The 19,981-nt window shown below is 47.3% G+C and overlaps 2 protein-coding genes across 2 annotated transcripts in view; one reads left to right on the plus strand and one right to left on the minus strand.

Annotated features, from left to right (window-relative positions):
- LOC311202308 (olfactory receptor 14A16-like) overlaps positions 1-19,981 on the plus strand; it is a gene marked incomplete at both ends in the record, with an annotated part of 148,050 nt that overhangs the window by 68,213 nt on the left and 59,856 nt on the right. The window lies entirely within an intron of this gene.
- On the minus strand, positions 643-18,121 carry LOC311202306 (OTU domain-containing protein 7B-like; the record flags this gene model as incomplete). Its single annotated transcript, XM_084276874.1, has 11 exons — positions 643-1,944; positions 2,948-3,032; positions 4,833-4,947; positions 5,212-5,361; positions 6,035-6,162; positions 6,585-6,697; positions 8,477-8,604; positions 9,431-9,532; positions 14,354-14,569; positions 14,739-14,909; positions 18,049-18,121. The coding sequence occupies 11 exons, from the start codon at positions 18,119-18,121 to the stop codon at positions 643-645; spliced, it is 2,583 nt and encodes an 860-aa protein (XP_084133000.1).

Here is a 19,981-nt window from a genome sequence, read left to right on the forward strand (position 1 = left end):
GGTTTGTGATGTTCAAACTGAAATCACTGGGGTGGGTTTCGCTCCGTTCTGGGCAGTTAGTGATGTCAGAGTCCAGCTGGAAGGAGCCAGTAGGGTGCTGCTCCCCCCTGTGCCTTCTCTGAAAGCTTTGGTCTGGTTTACAGGATCATTTTGAAGGATTCCCCCCTGCTCCTTCCACCCTGCGCTCCACACCCTGAGCACACCTTCTGCTAAATCCTGCTCACCCCTTGCCAGAAGAAGCCTCTTGAAAAGCATCTTCCTCCCTCTTGCAAGGTCTCCAAGAGGAGGTGGTGGTGGTGGTGGGGATTTTTCTAACCCTCTCTCCCCCCTCCTGCCACCCTCCAGCATCGAAAAGCATCTTCCTCCCTCTTGCAAGGTCTCCAAGAGGAGGTGGTGGTGGTGGTGGGGATTTTTCTAACCCTCTCTCCCCCCTCCTGCCACCCTCCAGCATCACCTCCACCACATCCCATTTCTCAGCCCATCCAGCCAAATACCTGCTCCCTCCTTCCACAGACAGGGAGAGGAGCGTGCGTGTGTGTGTGTGTGTGGGGGGGTTGTTAAACCCCCCCCCCCAAAAAAACCCAATAATTATTGCATTCCCCATCTTTCATGGGTCCCAAGAACAGCGCCGGGGCAGGGCACTCAGAACCTGTGCACTAGAGCCTCCCGCTCTTTGCGTTTCAGCTCCTCTTTGTAACAGCAGGAGCAGAAATTCCCAGTTTCTGGATGTCCATAAAAACTGCAGTTTGGCTGCTTGCATTTGGTCTGCTGAACGTTATAAAGAACTCTGCTTTTACTTCTGTCCGCCGGCGGTCCCCTCTGCGAGCCGTCCTGCTCCAGGTGTTCCCTGTAGCCGTTGCTGTGCTGGGGGAGGCAGCCGGAGCCGTCGCAATCCGACGGGAAGGTGGGATGAAGCTCCGTGTCCGTAGGGGAGAACCTCCCCAGGTGGGAAGGGCTGGTTTGGTAGGGATTCGGCCGTGGTTGGGCACAGTGTCTGGGTAAGGTGGCGTAGGGAGGAAGGCTGCTGCAGGAACCCCCGGCTACCTGCCGTCTGCTGTCAGGATGGCCAGGGGGATGCGACCCTTCCACGCTATTGACCACGGAGGGTCTGGGAAAGGTGAAAACTCCCAAATAACCAGAAGGAAAAGCTGCTATTTTAGTGCCCACAGCCAGCTCTGGGGGCTGAATGGTGTACGCAGTCTGGGGGTAAGCGGGGTTGAGCATCGCTTCCTCGCCCTTGAGGGTGCTTGCCTCTGGCTCTGCCTTCTTGGCAGGGGCAGTGCTCCCCAGCGACTTCTTCTCCGCCTCCTTTTGTTTCTGCTCAGCCATAAAACGCTCCTCAGCATCCAGAAGGTACCGCTGAATCATCTCCTCCTGATACTGGTGACGGTTACTGGTCTTAAGGTGACCAGCAAAGATGAACTTGCGCTCTCCCTGCATGGCAGCCCGGAGGATGCTCAGGCTCAGCCTGACGTCGTTGCTGTATTTGTAGGGGTCTGACGCCTTTTCAGGGGCTGCTTTACCTGGGCAGGTTTTCTCCACAGGAGCTGACAAGTCTCCTTGGGAAGATTCCTCTTTGCTGCCTTTCCTTGACTTCAAGGATCCCTTCTTCTTCTTCTCCAAGGTGTCTCCCTGCCCGTTGCTCACACTTCCCTTGATGGTTTTGCTGTGCATCAAGCCGCCCATATTCTTTTTTAGCTTACTTCCCAAAGTCTTCCCAAAGCTGCCCAGCTTATTGGCAACCGAGTCTGCCCGTTTTTTATCCTTTTCCTTGTCCTTTTCTCGCTCTTTCTTTGGTTTCTCTTTGTCCTTGCAGCCCCTGCTGCCACCGTTGCTTGCTGAACTGCTGCAGACTGATTCCTTGTCCGACTCCCCTGACTCCGCAGCTGAACGAGCGTCGTCGCCTGCAGAGGCTGTAGGAGATTCTGGCTGAGCTAAAGGCGCCTAAGGCAGAGAGAAAACAGATATCAAAGTCCAGAATGTTCCTCAATTAAGAGTTTTTAAGGCTGAAGGTGAAGCAGAAGCAAGCACTTGCTTGGGAAACGGAAGGGACAACGTTCAAACACAGTCTGTGATATGTCCCCAGCAGCTGCCCTGCACTCTATAAATGTTTTAAATGTGCTGAGCTTTCAGGGGAAAAGCTAGAGAAGAAGGAGATGGTACTGGTGAGGAGGGGGCCAAGAAATTCTCTCTCTGGGCACCCACAAGCATGGCAGGCACCTGCTTCCATGAGGTCACAGCATCCTCCATCCTTTTGTTTCTGCGGCGTATACAGTAAGGCTGGGGCAAGGAGGGGTTAAGGTATTTCCAAGCAAATCATCTGAGAGAAGGTGGCCACAACCAAAGGTTGCAACCAAAAAGTCACCAGTTGATGCTACAGAGATGACACTGACAGATTCAGACAGATCAAATCAGCTTATATTTAAGGCTGGAGACTTCTCTCCTTAAAAAAACGGGGGGGAAAAAACCCACCCCTTCACATTGCCAAGGGGTTGCCACCATCTGGCAATGCACCACCACAGAGATTTGGGAAGTAGAAGGGAGTTCCTCTGCCAAAAAATGGTCCCAGGAAAGCTACAGTAGAACTACACCTCTCAAGGCAGCTGCTGGTGTCTGGTGTCTGTTGTGGAGCCAGCAGTGTTATCCTCCCTGCCAGCATCCTGAACAAGAGGCTGCCCTGAGGGAGGTACAAGGGCTGGGCTTGAAGTTCACAAGAAGAAAAAAACCAATTCCCCCCCAAAAAGGCAAGAAAAAACTGTAGGAAAAAAGCACACACACAAACCCCAGGTTGTTTATCTGCCCAGAGCAGGTATCAGCTGTAATTTCTGCAGGCACAGACAACCTCACATGAAGGACAGCAAGCCAGCTGATGGCTTCACATCAGCTGCCCTGCAGAAAGGAGTTTTAAATAATTAAAGAGTAAAGAAAATCCTCCTTGTCTCTTTACCTGCATGTCACAAGGCAATGTGATCCATTTAACATTCATGTAGCTGTGCAGCAAGTGCAGCTTTGCTTCCAGTGATAACGTCACACTGCAATTTAAAACAAGGATTAACACAAAGAAGTTAGAGGCAAGTTGTGCTTTAATAACCAAGGTGCTCTCCTCCATATTTGCAGTTATTTGCCTGCTGTCTTTCTGTTAAAAAGCACTTTTTTAACACTGCATTGAGACAGCAGGATACAGAAAGTGACACTTCTGTAGCCTGCTGAACCTTTCCATTAAACCAAAGAATGAATAAGTAAGATTGCTGAATGCCAAAAATCAAGCTGGCTATGAATTAAAATGAACTTGACAAGTAATTTGGCTCACAGATGAGAAAAACAACAACAAGAAAAAAGCAGATGTCACAGATCTACATAAAGCTAGTTTCAAAATGATTCTACTTTCCACAAAAACAACTTCAGAAAAGAGTAAAGATGTTTTCACAAAAATTTCCACTTGTCAAAAAAGAAAAAAGAAAGAAAAAAAAAAAGATAAAAGAATTCTTTCCACTGAAAACACAAGGACAGAGTCTCTGCTGGCTCCAAACCCTTCAAAATGAGGTACCACATTGGTACATCCTCCCCCATGGGACTTGCACACTTTGGTTTCTAGGTTTGCTAACCTGAAGTCAGGTGAGGGACAGGTCACACTTCCAGCTCTCTGACCAACCACTGCACCCAGCACTGCTGATTTCTGGCTCAAGAACAGGAAACTCACAGAATCACCAGGTTGGAAAAGACCTTGAAAATCATCAAGTCCAACCGTTTCTGTCCTGTGCTAAACCAGATCCCTGAGCACCTCATCTACCCTTTTTTAAAGGCCCCCAGGGAAGGGACTCAGCCCCTCCCTGGGCAGCCTGTTCCAACCCTGACAACTCTTTCAGTAAATAATTTTTGTCTAATACCTAATCTAACCCTGTCCTGGGGCAGCTTGAGGCCATTTCCCCTCGTCCCATCTCTTGTCCCCTGGCTGAAGAGACCATCACCCACCTCTCTGCACCCTCCCTTCAGGTAGTTGTAGGTGGGGAGAAGGTTTCCCCTCAGCCTCCTCTTCTCCAGGCTCAACACCCCCAGCTCCCTCAGCTGCTCCTCAGAGGATTTGCCCTCCAGCCTCTTCCCCAGCCTGGTTGCCCTTCTCTGGACTCGCTCCAGGACCTCAATGGTGAGGAGCCCATAACAACCCAGCACTTGAGGTGCAGCCTCACCAATGCCCAGTCCAGGGGCACAATCCCCTCCCCAGACCTACTGGCCACACTATTTCTGACACAAGCCAGGATGTCATTGGCTTTCCTGGCCACCTGGGCACACTGCTGACTCAAATTCAATCTGCAGACACCCAATACCCCCAGGTCCTTCTCCACCTGACCGCTCTCCAGCCAGTCTCCCCCAAGCCTGTAATGCTGCATGGGGTTGTTCTGTCCCATGTGCTGCACTCTACACTTGGCCTTGTTAAACTTAATCCTGTTGGTCTCAGCAACTGGCTCCTACCAAACCACGACATGGCTCGCCTGAGGGAAAGGGCTGTGACTCCAAGGCATCCTCCCAGGTCCCTGGCCCCACGTGCTGAGATCTTTCTATGACAGCTGAACCTCTGTTGCTTCTTGTTTCCAAACTATGCCTAATCTGAAGCTCTAGGATTTGGAGCAATCATCTCTTTATCTTGTGGGAATGAAGCTGGTATCACAACCTTACCCCAAAACATACTGAAATCAGAGCATCAAACATAGGAGAAAAAGCTGTTCCTTCCCCACCAAACAGCTTCAGAATCCTGATGACAATTTTCACTCAGACACAAGAAATCCCCAGCTGGGGACAGAGCAATGAACCCATCAGTGATGCTGTGAACCAACCTGGCCAGCTTGACGTTGTCACTGTCATCTTTTCCCCACTGCCATTCCTTCCCAGGGTCCACAGCGAAGTGCACGGGGAGCAGCTTGTGTTCCGAGTCCGTCAGTGGAATCACAGCTGCATGAGGAACAGAAACACCACCTTGCACACCCAAAACCCACAAACCTTGACCAGTAACAGCCCAACTCCAAGCAGCCAACGAGACCATTGTTAATTCTGATAGTCATTAGCAGAGCTCCCCTTCCTTGACCCACCAGCAATGCAGCCCAAGAGTTGGTTGGTTTTCTGGGCTCACATTGCCAGCTCGTGTCCCCTCAGGGAGTCCTTCTCCACAGTGCTGCTCTAGATGTTATATGGGTATAAAGCTTATTTATCACTTACCTTGATCTTTTGTGGGTTCTTTCTGCTCCATGGATACCAGGGCAGAAAAGTGGGCTTGGTCGTAAGCCAGTACCAACGGAGAACGATGGCATTTGTTGGCTGGGACTTCCAGGGGAAGATAAATCCCTCCAAAGGGAATTGGGGCAAAAGCTGAAGGGAAAAAAGAAAATATAAAATTGTGGTGGTTAGCTTTTACAACAGGTTAAAGAGTTATGTGTACCAACACTGCTCCAGAACAAGCTGCTTGCTTGACTCAAGGTTTCACCTGTAATTACCTGTCAGCTTGAGGGACGCTAAAGAAAAACCCCACCCTGCAACCCAAAATAGGCATTTATTCTACATCAGGAGGTACACAGTTGCAAAATGAACCTGTATTTTCTATTAAAACCCCCTCTTTTTCACTCCTTCACAAGCCAACCTAAAATTTGCACGCAGAATGATGGTAATTGATTAATCTTTTCTGACAGGAAATTGAGTCTGCTAGTGGAAAATACAACATGCAGGGAACGGAATTTCCCATCACTACACACACATGTCAGGGCAAAGAGACAGAAAAAAACCCCTAAAACATCATGTGTGTGCTCTCTGAAATAGTGAATGCCCAGACTGTGATGCTGAACTGTGTCTTGTACCCTGCGTGGGCATCACCCACAGCACCCTGCAGCACTTCAACACACCTCGTGCTCTGCTTTCCAGCTCAAGATCCAGTCTTATCAAGCACAAAGACCCTGTGACAATGTGTGGCAGAGAGGAAACATGCAGCTTAAGCCCAGCTAATTCATAAAGACTTCAAAAAAACCCCAAACAAGAGTGTAATTCTTACCTTCTCCCCCTGAGTCTCGCAGCATTGTGTCTGCCACCACCACTATGGGTCTCTTCAACACATGGGCAAGGACAAAGACATGAAACTCCTCCAGGCTTTCGTACACAGGCTCTTCTGAGCTTTCAACACTTTGGCAAATGAGAAAGTAAGTTTTCCACTCATGGAGTATTTAATCAGTGCTTTTAAAAACAGGATGAGGTCTTAATGCCCCTATGTCGCTGCCTGCAAAGTTTGGTCTCGGCTCTAATTTGAGGTTTTAGAGGTAGATCCTAAAAAAATGTCCTATTCTAAGACAGGTTTTTGTACCCAGGAAATATCATGCTGCTGCTTGGCACTCCTGTGAATCCCTTATCTAAAAAGCCTGGAAAGGAGCATTTGTTTGGGATGGCTGCGGCGATAAAGCACCCCTGAACTACAAAGCAAGCCCTGCAGAAATTCACAGCTCTTGTTTATAATGCTCATTCCCAAGCCATCACCACGATGAATAGGAGAAAAGGTTAATTTGCCTTCTTGGTTTTTTAATTCAGGTTCCTCCCCCTCCTCCACGTACCCTCCACAGCCGCCCCCGTTGGTGCCGTAGTGCACCCGAGGTTCGCTGGACGCCAGCTTGATCAGCTCGTTCCATTCCTTCTGCCACTCCTCTTCAGTATAAACAAGACCAGACTGGAAAAATAGCAAAATAATAAATAGAAAATCAAAGTCAGGATTTCCCAATCTCTGCAGCGGAGTTTTATACATGCAGTCACAGCTTTTCTCTATGGAGTCATGCAAAAATAATCAATATATTATGCAAAACCCCAACCCCACACACTTCCAAATCTGTGTTTTCAAGCCAGCTAGGGAAATAACCTGCCTGAAAAAAATTGTTTACCTTTTCTGCAGGGTAGAAACATTTCTTCCTACAGAATAAGAGGAAACCTTTAATATTACACTAACCTGACCTGTATTAAAGATGATATAAGCTACTGATGAGAGACAGTGAGGTGGATAACTGGAACGAGCTATAATACTCATTTTCCTTCAAAAAACCAACACAAGACACCACAGCATCTGCAAACACTCAATTCAAGGGTTGGTTTGCTATTTCATCACATGGTAAACCTGCATTTTACTTGCATTTCCTTACAGGATGATTGCTTAATGTCCGCTCTGCAATCGCAGCCTTACTCTCCTCCTCTTCTCCCTGGCTCCAGCATCCAAACACAACACTCCAAGTCCTCGAAGCTGCCAACACCACCATCAAGGCATGCACCAGAAGTGAGCCATGGCATGTTTGGCTCTCCCCTCCTTCAGTAAGATATTAATTAAGTGTCTCTGCTCCTGGTTATGGTGTCAATGCAAATTCTTTCATCGCTGAGCTGAAGCTCGTGGAGCAAAGCATGGGAGGAGAACACTGCACTTGGAGCTGGGTTGTGAAATTCAGAGCAGCATCCATCACCCTGGGCTGCTTCTTTCAGAGCTTATTTGGAAAGGAGGAGCTCGTAATCCTCGACTTCCAGCCCACTGCTCAAGCGGTACCTGCAATTCCCAAATCATTGCATCACTTTCATCCCACATCTGTTGCCAAAATCCTTTGGCTTGGGCTGAGGGCTACAACCAGGTCATGACACCACCGTGTCCAATACCCTGAGGATTTTCATGTCCTTTTTTTGCCTATAAGTCCCACTACTTTGCTGAGGGCTAATTCTGGAGCACACAATTTAGCTACATGCACAAAAGCATCCTTTTAATACCACAAAACCTCAGATTATTAACTACTCTGCTTCAAATAAGGGAACATGTATTTTTTTCAAACTGTTGAGATGCAAATCTTTGTGCCCTTCCAAAAATAAAAAGGAAGCTGGAGAGTAAACAACATCCTTCAGTGTTAGGTGGGGGGAAAAAAAAAGAGCACAAAACCAACCCCAAGTTTACCCTGTTCCCAAAAAAAGGCCCCATCTGGACCACCTCTCCCCACTTTGCAACTTTCTACCTTGATAAAACAATCTCCTGCTCTCTGGGGGAACCCGTGTCACAGCTTAGAAAAGCCCTTTAATGTGGCTAGTTCATGAATTTCCTTTTTTGGTGGAAGATTTTGCTTCATGCTTTGACCGAGGCGCGTCTCACTGATCTTTATCGCTGGAGAGACCTACACCACAGCCTTGCTTTTCATTTAAAAACCCAGCATGGCCATGGCATCCTGATGGATCTTTCAAATCCCCAGTGGTGGCATTTGTTTTCCCACCAATATTGGGTATAAAATGCTTCTAATAACAAATTTTCCTACCTTGCAATGAAGAGAATTCTGCCATTATTTAGACTGAAGGATACATCTCATCACGGTACCGTAAGCCGCCCAGAATTTGAGACAGATTTTAATCACAATAGGAAGCACCTCCCAGGGGATATTTTTATCAAGACCTTCCCCTCCACAAAGAGGGTGGTGTTCACTCTGGCTCCTACCTCCTTGTTTTGCTGGGTTTGCTGCCAACGCCACCTCCGTTTCAAGGCTTCCCTCTCCGTGCCTTTATCCATCAGGGTGTACAGGGATTTGCGGAGCATGAGATCCCGGTCGTGGAAACCCCACATACCTGCACGGGGAGAGTGGGTGGAAAACAACAGCAGAGGATTAGCCTGGAGCTGGTGTTGCTCTGCTGAGGTCCTACCCCCTGCCACAAACTGGAGGAAGGGGGTAAATTGGGGAAGATGAAGCAGAGAAATGCAAGTTTTTCCACTGGAAAGAATAAAACTCTAGGTTGGAAGGCTGTGCTTTCAATCTGCAGCCAGTTGTGGTGCCGCTGAATAGAGAAGCTGCCATGTCCACTTTCAACTCTAGAGGGTCTCACAGAGGCAGCTAAATATTTATTCTTAAATCACATGTCCCTCTATATCAACAGCTGATGGGAAAACGAGACCCAGTTACAGGACACTGTGCTTTTGCCACGTTTGAAATAAAAATATGGAGGGAATACAACCCCACTGTGCTCAAACTTGATGAAATCACTGGAGACAAACCTGGTCTCCTGAAACTTCAATATGCAAGAGGAGGGGAGGGAGGGGCTCCATGTTTCATGTTTTCTTCAGAAATAGAGGGAAATTTGCTAAATGGAAGAGGAAAGGTATTTCAGAAGCACACAGGCTACTGGCATCCCATTTCCTTCAACCCATTCCTCTCCTGCACTGCTTGCACACCTACTGCCAGGGCAGCTGGGATGAGTGGCAGCATCTCAGTTTTCTGTGGGAACTGCTGGAAAATGCTTGGTCCCACTCCCAAAAAGATGGTCCTGGGCTCTGCTCCCAGTGCAGCCAGTGTCCCCCAGGCTGAGCCAGGTAAGGGACACAGCACTGGTACAACGTGTGCTCCTGGGCCTGAAGGGAACTGGTTTGTTGCTTCTCTTGCTGTGAACAAGCTCTTACCCAGGGAGGCGGCGTGGAGCAGGCAGTTCCCGTCACCAGTGGTGGCCAGTGGAAGCAGCCTTTGGCAACTGGGATCCACGTTCGCCCACCAGTTCAGACGACCTGTGAGAATATTTGAGAGCTTAAAAACGGGGCCTGTTACACAACATGGGACTGGTGTGTTCATCCCCCCCCCTAAACACCCTGATGAGGATAGACACCTGCTTCATTTGCAGGGAAAACCTGAAGAGCTGAGCAGTTCTCTACCTGTCCCATAGCTGGAAGAAGGAAGGAGTCAAAAGGTACTACAGCAACAAAGAAGGGAGATAGAAGTTGCCAGCCCAGCCACAACTAACCCAGACCAGCGTTCTTCTCCTTGTCTGGTTCCCCCCTTCCACTACTTATTTCATAAATCCATTTGGCTGAAAAAAACCCTCCTTAACTGCCTGTCACAAGTAGTGCCCAACAACTTTTTTCAGTTAATAATCTCTGTTCAGTTCTTCTTGTAACCAAATCACTCTTATTTAAACCATGTCAAGGTTTTGGGTACAATAGGAAGGAGTTTTGCTGATCCCAGAAGCTTTACCAATGCAAATGCAAATTGAGAGCCCTTTACACCATTTAAAAATAGCAGCTTTTTGGTAATATAAGGCACTTGTAGTAATTCAAGTCAGGAGCAGCTAAAAATAGAAGCTAGGAAAAAAAACATAGGTGTTGCAGTCAAGTACAGAGCAACTGGAGGTTAAACATTTGTAAAGGAAATTAAGTCAGGTTGAATTAGGACTTTGAACTTGCAAGCCAGCCCACGTCTGTGCTGTGCCCCAAAACCAGGCACTGCCTCCCTTGGCTACGACTTTTTCCAGTAGCTTTTCTGCAGTGGATCCCGTGCAACGAAGTTTTTTGGGTGACAGATGCTGTTCAGGCTTCAGACAAGTTGCTTTTAAATTGCTTTTGCAAAAAAAACAAAACAAAACAAAACAAAACAAAACCCAAACAAAACACCAAAAAAAAAAAATCAAACCCTGGAAAAAACCCAAGACAAAAAAAGCCCCACCCCAAAGCTAGCCCTTTCTCTGCATTTCTAACAAACCTCTCCCTGCTCCTGAGCACAGTCCTTGCCAGGGACACGGGCTTTTAAACACAGGATTTCTTGAAATTGTTTGCACAGCCTCGGCAAGGGCAGCTGCAGAAGAGCTAAATACAGAAAACTTGTTTTTAAACACCGATAAACACAGGAAAACATCACAAGGGACAGCTCACTGCAATGCCAAGGGGGTAATTTCTTTTCTCTGCCGTAGGGAAAGGAACCCCCATGAGCTGAAAAGTGTTTGGTACACAGCCTGAGGACAATAGCTCTGCTTGGAAAAGCTGGCTATTCTCACTCAGTACAGCTCCTGGCACGACGACGTGTCAAGCCTGTGCCAAGTGGCACAGGGCCAGAGGAGTGAACTGAGCAACACAACAGCGTCTCACAAAAGCTAACCAAAACCTAATGCTACCCTAGGCAGCCCCTGAGCTGCTGCTGAGTGTTATTTATTTATCCATTTCACATCACTCCTGGAGAAGGTGCTGCTCTTTTCGATGGCCAGGATGGGGAGTGGGGGGGGAGGAGGCAGTCAGTGGCGTTTGTATCCCCCAGTCAGCACTTCAAGAGGTTGTGCAACCTCTTGTTGGGTGGGATTCGGAGGAGACACACCTCAGGGAGGCATTTCTATTTGCAGAGCATCGTGGTGCTGTGGTGGACAAAGCCCTGGTGAGGCAGAGGAATTCCAGACCTCATCTCAAAACCTTTCCCAAACCCTTCCCTGAATGTTTCGCTCAGATCAAGGTGGCAGAAAAGGCCAGGAGGCCCCTGGAAGTATTTCAAACAACACTCTTCTCCCCTTGATGTGCAAGCCCCAAAAACTCTATGAGATAACTAGATTCAAGTGCAGGAGGGATCTTCCTGCAGTCATGGCTCAAGAGATGGTCAGTGACAGCTCTTCTGTGTGTCTGAAGCCCACCAGCATCAAGAGTCTTCCTCTGCACCCAGCAACATGGTTCTTACAGGGTCCAGCTTCACCCCACGGCTGGTTTTGGTCCAGAACATGTTTGTCCCAGCAGAGATCAGGAACCTGGGTGCAAAGGCGTATGTTTTGCAAAAGATCATTGTTTCTTCTAAGGGGAACCATCGAAATAGGTCACAGCAATAGGAAGGCACAAAGACAGCACTCTTCCCAGCCTCAAGACAAGGCCTGACTCAACCAAAACCCTCATGGCTCCCCTAAGGCTACCAGGAAATGCAGCATAGCAATTGCAAGGCCATCCTTATTTCTGAACAGCTGATCCAGCCTCCTTCTCCTCAGGCTGCTGTGAGGGGTCTGACCTGAGCACCCATTCCTCTGGCTGCCCGCTCTGGGATGTGGGATGTTTATGCCCCAAGAATGAGGAGTCCATTTGCCATTCCTTCCCTGCCAGTCCCACAGCAAAGTGAGAGCACTGATCTCTTCCCTGGGCAGGTTGTAACAGCCCATCTACAGATGTTCATCAAATCTCAGTCCAAAGAGCAGAGCAGATTTCTTGCCAATACGCTGGGGCCTTTCAAAAGCAGACTTGATGCCATGTCCCTGACCAGGGAAGAAGCCTGACCTTGGAGTCAAGGCAAAGTCACCAAACCCAGGCCTTGCTTTCAGCTTCTCCTTTTTAAATAGCCTTGTGCAGAACACCATCAACTACTCCTCCATTTGTTCAATGAGAAAAAGTACTCTGCATCTCTGAAATACAGCACAAGGCTTAATTCACTTAGGTTTGTAAAAAAGAACACGAAGGCTGCAGCAAGGGCCAACTTTTCAGCTCCACCAAGGCCTTTTCATACAGCTCTGAGCATGCTAAAAGCTCAAAAGGATGTCATTACAATTTACAGCCACTTTAAAGCATGCTTACTCCACCACAGCAGTGTAAAGGGTTCTCTGGATAGGAGAAGTGTATCTGAGTGTTTATTAGTCTATAAAATATTTGTTTAATCCCTTAAGGACAGCACATACTAAATTAATAACGGGACATCACAGCGCTGGACTCAAAACCCTACTTAAGAATAAGCTTGCAATATTTTATATAAGCAGCACAGGCCTTTAATAAACACCCATTTATAAGAAACCCACACATGTAATGCAGATGTGCTTCAGCCTTTCTAAAAATCAATCCCTTGGCTAAACATCAGCTCAGCACACCAGGAAACATACCCAGCGCAGGGACAGAAATGCAGAGACACCCCTTGTTCCCTCACCCAGAGCTTGTGCCAAACAGAGCAACCCAATATGCTCCCCTGGCCCCACTCAGCTGTACATCAGGAGGGTTTATTTGCATTCCACACGACAGCTTTGCTGGTGATGAACAGCAACGCCGCTGTAACGAGATCGCTTGGATCAAGTGTTCATTTCCAAACTGTGAGAATATTTACCATGGGAACACTCAAGCAGGAGAGGGCTAACACTTGGTGTTACCAATATACCTTGTCTCTGAAGGAAGAGCTTCATAGGTACGTGCATCAGGAACAGAAACCAAGAAGAGGTGTAGAGGCTCCTGAGATTTCACCCCCACCCCGCCCCCAGCCCATGTTGTCTGTCCTGGTAACAAGTAGTAGGTTTTCTCTGACAGGGAGGTCCCATTCATTTGCCAGCTAAATCTTATTTACAGATCACCTCTGAACTATTCAGGAGGAAAACAGCACCTCAGGCAACAAACCCACTTGTGCTCAGAAGGTAGTTCCTCTCCAGGCAAACAGAAAGCCAGCAGATGATTTTTCCCTGTGTTGAGATGGTGTATAAAATGCATCATCAATCAAAAATACTTGTAATTGCTCATAAGCTTTGTCTGTGGGGATGAACTGCTAGTGTGTGTTATACATGAATTTCTTTTTCCCCCCTTCTCTGGGTAAAGCTGATGGGATGGTGTGGGGAAGCTCAGGGAGGGAAGAGAATGCACCTTTTTTCCCCCCATTCAGCTGCATGAGCACTGATGACACCCACAATTTATTTACATTCAGCTTCTGCAGGCAAAGTGCAGAAGACTCTTACTCAACTCTCACTATAAAAAGTGATGGAATAAATCACAGAATCACAGAATCCCAGGGGTTGGGAGGGACCTCGAGAGATGATCGTGTCCAACCCCCCTGCCAGAGCAGCTCCCCAGCTCATATTGCACAGACAGATGTCCAGACAGGGCTGGAATCTCTCCAGAGAAGGAGACTCCACACCCCCTGGGCAGCCTGTCCCAGGGTTCCCTTACCCTCACTGGGGAAAAGTTCTTCCCCATGTTGGTGCAGAACTCCCTGTGCTCCAACTTGCAGCCATTGCCCCTTGGCCTGTCCCCACAGACACTGAAAAGGGGCTGGCTAATTCCCCCCGCATTCCATGCTGAAGATAATTATAAACTTTAAGACATTAATTAGATCCCCCCTTAGTCTTCCCTTCTCAAGACTGAACAGCCCCAGCTCACTCAGCCTCTCCTCATAGGGGAGATGCTCCAGGCCCTTAATCATCTTCGTTGCCCTTCTCTGGACTCTCTCCAGGAGATCCCTGTCCTTTTTATCCCAGGGAGCCCAGAACTGGACACAACACTCCAGGTGGGGCCTGAGCAGGGCAGAGCAGAGGGGGAGGATCCCCTCCTGTGACCTGCTGCCCACACTCCTCCTGATGCCCCCAGGATTCCATTGTCTCTCTCAGCCCCCAGGGCACACTGCTGGCTCATGGGCACCCTGTCACCCACCAGCACCCCCAGGTCCTTCTCCACAGAGCTCTTCTCCAGCAGGTCACCCCCAGCCTGTCCTGAAACCAACGGTTGTTCCTTCCCAGGTGCCAGACTCTCCACTTGCTTTTATTGACCCTCATCTGGTCTCTCCCTGCCCAGCTCTCAAATCATCATTAAAAAAAAAGGGCAAAGAAATAAAAGAGCAGCAGCACTCACCAGCCTGCTCCAGCGCCACCAGCATGGACTGCTCAATGAGGTCGCGCTCGATGAAGCTGCGGAAGTCTTCAGCGTACACGGTGAGGTCTGGCAGCTGGAAAGTGCAAATGGGCATCTCCAACAGATGCTCGCTGCTGCCGTTGCTGGAGACGTGGGAGCGGGCCAGGGAGACAATGGTGGAGCTGGCGTGGGAGATGCCTCGAGACAGGCGTTTCTCTGGGGAGAAAGGGAAGAAATAAAAACCCAAACCAACCCACCTGAAGGATGCAGGAACGGCAAACCTTGGAGAAGGGAGGAATTTGGGATTGGCAGCAGACAAATTGCTTTAGTGTATAAATACTTCAGCCCTCTGAATTGATCTGTATCGGTTTTTTGTGACACTCACCTTGCACAATATCATCCTGCCGCTGAAGCGGTGGTCGCGCAGGGCGGGCTGCTTCTTTTTCAGGGGGTTTGTAGCTGCGCCCTTCGTTGAAGGAATGGGGTAGGTTGCCAGCGTGCACTTGCCTTAGCTGTTCAAAGTCACTCAGGGCTGCGCTCAGATCCCAGTTCTTGCCTGGATGGGAAGGTATCAACAGTGGTCACCATCACATGAGAGAGTAATCAAGTCGATTCTTAAAACATCCGTAGTCGGGTAGTTTATCATGAAGCAGCAACAATGGGGGAAGCAGGGTGCAGCACCACTCACTCAGCTGGGCACTGGATTTTGTAAACTCATTTTGGTCTGAAAAGACCTTTAGGATCATCAAGTCCAACTCTATTTCATGTATTTCACTGTTAGGTCACCATAGCAGCAGACACTGAGCACGAGCGTGAGACTGGAGTAAAATAAACAGAGTTTTGCCCTTACGAAAGGGAAACGGAAGGTCAGGCCACCCTGTGTCTCCCAGCACCTATATAAACTTAATGGCCAATTGCTTACAGGTTTATTTGTTTTATTTTATAACTCTCCAACTGCTGTAAAGATAACCCAGCGCTCTGCAGGTGCTGCTTCTCTGCTGACAACTGAGCATCCAGCTGCCTTTACTCCCACAGCACGGCAGGATCAACACTTGAGCGTAGAACTTGTAGTGATTTGCAATGGGAGTTTTTAAAACCTCTGCACATGGTTTAAGAGTCAATTCTTTTGGACTTGACACCCAAAATACAGACCTAAGCAAGGTGCCAGCCAGGCTAGGCTGTATCCAGAGGACTTCTCACATGGCTTGGACAGATAAATTATTCATCAGAACAACCTGAACTTCGTGGAGGTGAGTGAATCCTTAAAGTAGTTTCATTTCCTTTTAACACTACCCAGCAAGAGGCCAGAATATAATATATATGAATAGGCTGAAGTCTTCCAACATACAATAAAATGACCTTTCTGGAGCCACTGGCTTACAAAGGCAAGAATACATTGAAAAAGTAATTTTAAAGGTCTACTCTGTATAGCTTGCATTTGGGAAAATTGTTGGGTTTTTTTTTTGCTTTTCTTTTTATGAACACTGTTAGGCTCTTAAATTAGCAAGTTAGCAGACACTGTAGGATGCAAGCCAAATTTATATATAGTGACTTCACTACAGGAAAGATCTAAACCGTCAATGTGTTTATATGATGGCTCGTGGACAGCAAAAGAAGTGATTACATCTAATTCCCTAAAGGAAATACACTTCTCCAGTATTTCAATTCTTTCAAGAGATGCCATTTGCAGCATTTAACAAATGACTCCCAAAGGAGAGTTATTTTAAGCCTCACCTTTTGAGTCAAGGGGATATTTTTTGTTTGAGGGGTGGGTTGTTTTTTTTTCTTTCTATTAATGAAATCATGAATTGGCACCAAGGAATGAGAATGCCCCATCAGATTAAAATGAAATCTGCTTTTGCATCACTGTTTGTTAAGATGCCCTGCTCCTTTGCAGGTTTCCAATCACCATCTGGAGAATACCAGTGACTTTGCTTGACACACACATGAAACTCAAACCACAGATGGAAAACTTGACTTAAAAATCACTCATACTGCCCTCCAACCAAATAAATTCACTTGATGCATCTATTTTATCTTACTGCTTTCATTAATACCAGCCAAAAAACAAAAGAAAAATCTTTGTGTCTTCCCTCCCTGGGGTTGTCAGCTCCACCAAGGCTGCAGGAAAACCAGCAGCGACTCAGCGGCACGTCGCAAAAATGAGCTAAAACTGTTGTTGTCAAAATAAATCAACCCATGTGCTGAGAGGGAGACAGGAAACCTGAAGGAATTTCTGCTTGAACCTTTTCTGCTGCAAGTCTAAATATTTCTTCTGCAAGACAATATTAGAAATCCTACAAGAACCCAGGGAGCAGAACATAAACACACCACAGAAGCCACAACTCGCCAGGCTTCCGCTGAGGTGATGCTTGACTGTAGGACAGTGAAAGGCTGAGGCCCTGAGCTCAGCCCAAGCCAAGTGGAGTTTTGAAGAGGAAGACAACCCCAAGCAACCTATGCATCAATTCTGTGAGCCCTGTAGGTGGACAAAGCTGCCTAAAAACATGGATTATAGCAACAACTTCAGAGCTTTGAATTCGTTACTGATACAGCATCCAGAGCCCTGGCAGCCACTCTAGATGCTGAAAGAGAATTGACTTAGTCCCAGGTTCAAGTAACAACAAAACTGACCTGTATTATTATTAAAAATAAAGGAAAAAAAAGGACAATAGAAAGAAATAAATAGTCTTGTGTTGCAATTACAGATCAGTTAATTATGTACAAACAGCCCTGCTTCTCCCACGATCTTTCTGTCCTCCAGCACTACAGAACACACCAGTATTTACTCACCATCCCTTCATCAATGTTAACCCAAAGGCAATGCTAATGAGCAAGTTTACAGCCCCCAAATCCTCCCCTACCCCATTACAAGCACAAGGTGAAAAGAAAAACCTGCCTCCTTCAATAAAACCTGACAGAGCTTTTGAGAAAGCAGGTATCAGGCTGTATTTTAGGGCAAATGTACACACTTCAAAAGCAGTAACAGGCTGAGTGCTGGGAAGTTGCCAGCACAGTGTGCTGGGCTCCCCAGCACTGCTTTGCCTGTTTAAAAGCAAACTGACTGAACACAGATGACACTTGCATTCAACTGCTGAGCACCCTCAGCATCTCCATCACCTCAAACCAACTGATGCTGTTCAGTAGGAGCCTCCTCTGTCAGGTGTAAATGGGGTTCAGTGGGGATGCTCTGCCAGGAGAGCTCCCCAGCACTGACAAAACAGTACTTTATGTCAGTATACTCAAACCACTGGTATGAGATACAGGCAAAACCATGCTTTTATTGGTGTATGATTGCCTATATATTTCAAACCACAGGGTAAAGGCAGTTCTTCCAACCCTTTTGAAGATATTGTTTCCACAAAGGACATAAATCCTCAAGTTTTGCTGCTTGTGGCAAACAGAGAGGAAGAGAACGAAGGGAAACCACGCTCCTGGCCGGTGTGTCCTCCTTCTGAACACTTGAAATTCATTACCAGATGGATGTGTAACAAGAAACCAAGGCAGAATTTCAACAACAATGTCACCTAGGGCACGATTTTAATATTTCCAGCACCATACTTGCCAACAACAAGCCCCAGAGGCCCGGTCAACAGCTCCCTACCTCTCTTGTACCCCCCTTTTTACCTACTAGCTCCCCCATCAGCCACATCCAGTCTCTCCTTTTCTTTCTTTCCTCTCCCAGTTTTATTTACCTTCAAGCAGATCTCTGGCCAGTCCAGGCTCTGCCCCTGTTGAGCGAACAAAATCCGACAGGACGATGTCCATAGCCGAGGTTGTGCGCTCATGGATCCTTCCCAGCAGCTGGGGTCTGCAGCTCCCAGATCAGCACCTCAGCATCAATCTAGGAACAAGACCAACAACACATGCAGCTCACATTACAAAGTATAAAATAATTAGCTTGGCCAGGCAGTCTCTAAGCAATACCAGGAACTCTCCGAGCACGGGTGCTGAGGGGAGGAAAAATAACACCACCTTCCCCACAGATTAACTGTGGTTTTGGACCAGTTGTTTAACTAATTGATAACTGGGAGGGGGGAAAAAATAATAATAAATGAGTTTTCTCCCCAGATACACAAACAGGATTGCACAAGGATGCTGACAATGCTGGGCAGACCAAGGGCTCAGCAAATGAATGGGAAAAAACCTCAACTAACTCATTCTGATTTCAAAGGTGGTGGAGGAGCTGTTCTTCCCCAAAACTGTGGGCAAGGAGCTAGGAGGATAAATTCAGCAGCAGTTGAGAAAGTAGAAAAAGTTTCTCTTCTATATTTGCAGGGAGCTCAACATCTCTCCCTCTGAGCAGGCTACACATAAGGGAAATAAATTAAAACCCAACTGCAGTGCAAAACCACCCCCCCCAACAATTCCTCTTCTTGCAGAAGACAAAGAAATGGCCCAGCCTGGATCTCCTTCTCAGAAGGGAGCAAAACCAGCCTGTCCAAAGGCACATTCTGTAAATCTGAAGTTTTTGCAGGTTTTAAGATTGGGAAAGGTGTGTGCTCTTGCTGTGCATCCAAAATCCTGATTTTCTGCATTCCTCCAGGCAGGAACAGAGAGCAACAGGAGTTGGGACTGGGCAAAAAAAAAATAAAGAGCTCTTCAAGATTTTTATTTTTTGCAGTTAAAGGCTTATAATAATAATAATAATAATAATTTTAGTGTCATGGAGGAGAAAGTGCTGGAAAAGAAATAAATTCATCCTGAGCTGAAACTTTGGCACATGAAGCAGCAGCTGGTTGAGGGAGGCACTGCCATATCAGGAGTAGGAAAGGAAATTTAAGTATTATATGGAAGATGAACAATCCTGCTTTTTTTCCTGGGGGCTTAGGAAAAAAAGAAGTCTCTTTTCAGGATTATTCCTAAAGATGGGCAAAACTCCCTAAATGGCATGCAACTCTCAAACCCCAAGAGCAAGTTAAAATGCTTTAATCTGGAATTTCCTAGTTTTGTTGGTTAAATACCATTCTTATGTTCCACACTTGCTACTCATACTCTTCATAACTTCAAGTTATCCTCCTATCTACGTGTGGTATCATGGCACTAACTGTGATATATTTAATACTTTACTCAAGAAAGGGATTTCAACTAATTCACAGGGGAGATGTCACACTTCCCTTGCTGAGGTTTTTGAAGTTTGGAGGGGGAAAAACCAAACCAAACCAAACCCAACCCCAACAACAACAATCCAACAAAAACCTCCCACCTCCCCAAACATTTATCAAAACACCTTTATTTGCAAATGCCAATAATCACAGAATCACCAGGTTGGAAGAGACCTTTGAAGATCATCAAGTCCAACCATTCCCATCCTGAGCTAAACCAGATCCCTGAGCACCTCATCTACCCTTTTTTTGAGCACACCCAGGGAAGGGGACTCAACCCCCTCCCTGGGCAGCCTGTTCCAGCCCTGACAACTCTTGCAGGAAATAATTTGTTTCTAATATCCAATCTGACCCTGCCCTGGGGCAGCTTGAGCCCATTGCCCCTTGTCCCATCTCCTGTCCCCTGGCTGAAGAGACCATCACCCACCTCTCTGCACCCTCCCTTCAGGTAGTTGTAGGTGGGGAGAAGGTCTCCCCTCAGCCTCCTCTTCTCCAGGCTGAACACCCCCAGCTCCCTCAGCTG

The sequence above is a fragment of the Gallinula chloropus genome, assembly GCF_964237585.1.
Source record: "Gallinula chloropus genome assembly, chromosome: 29".
Lineage (NCBI taxonomy): Eukaryota > Metazoa > Chordata > Aves > Gruiformes > Rallidae > Gallinula > Gallinula chloropus.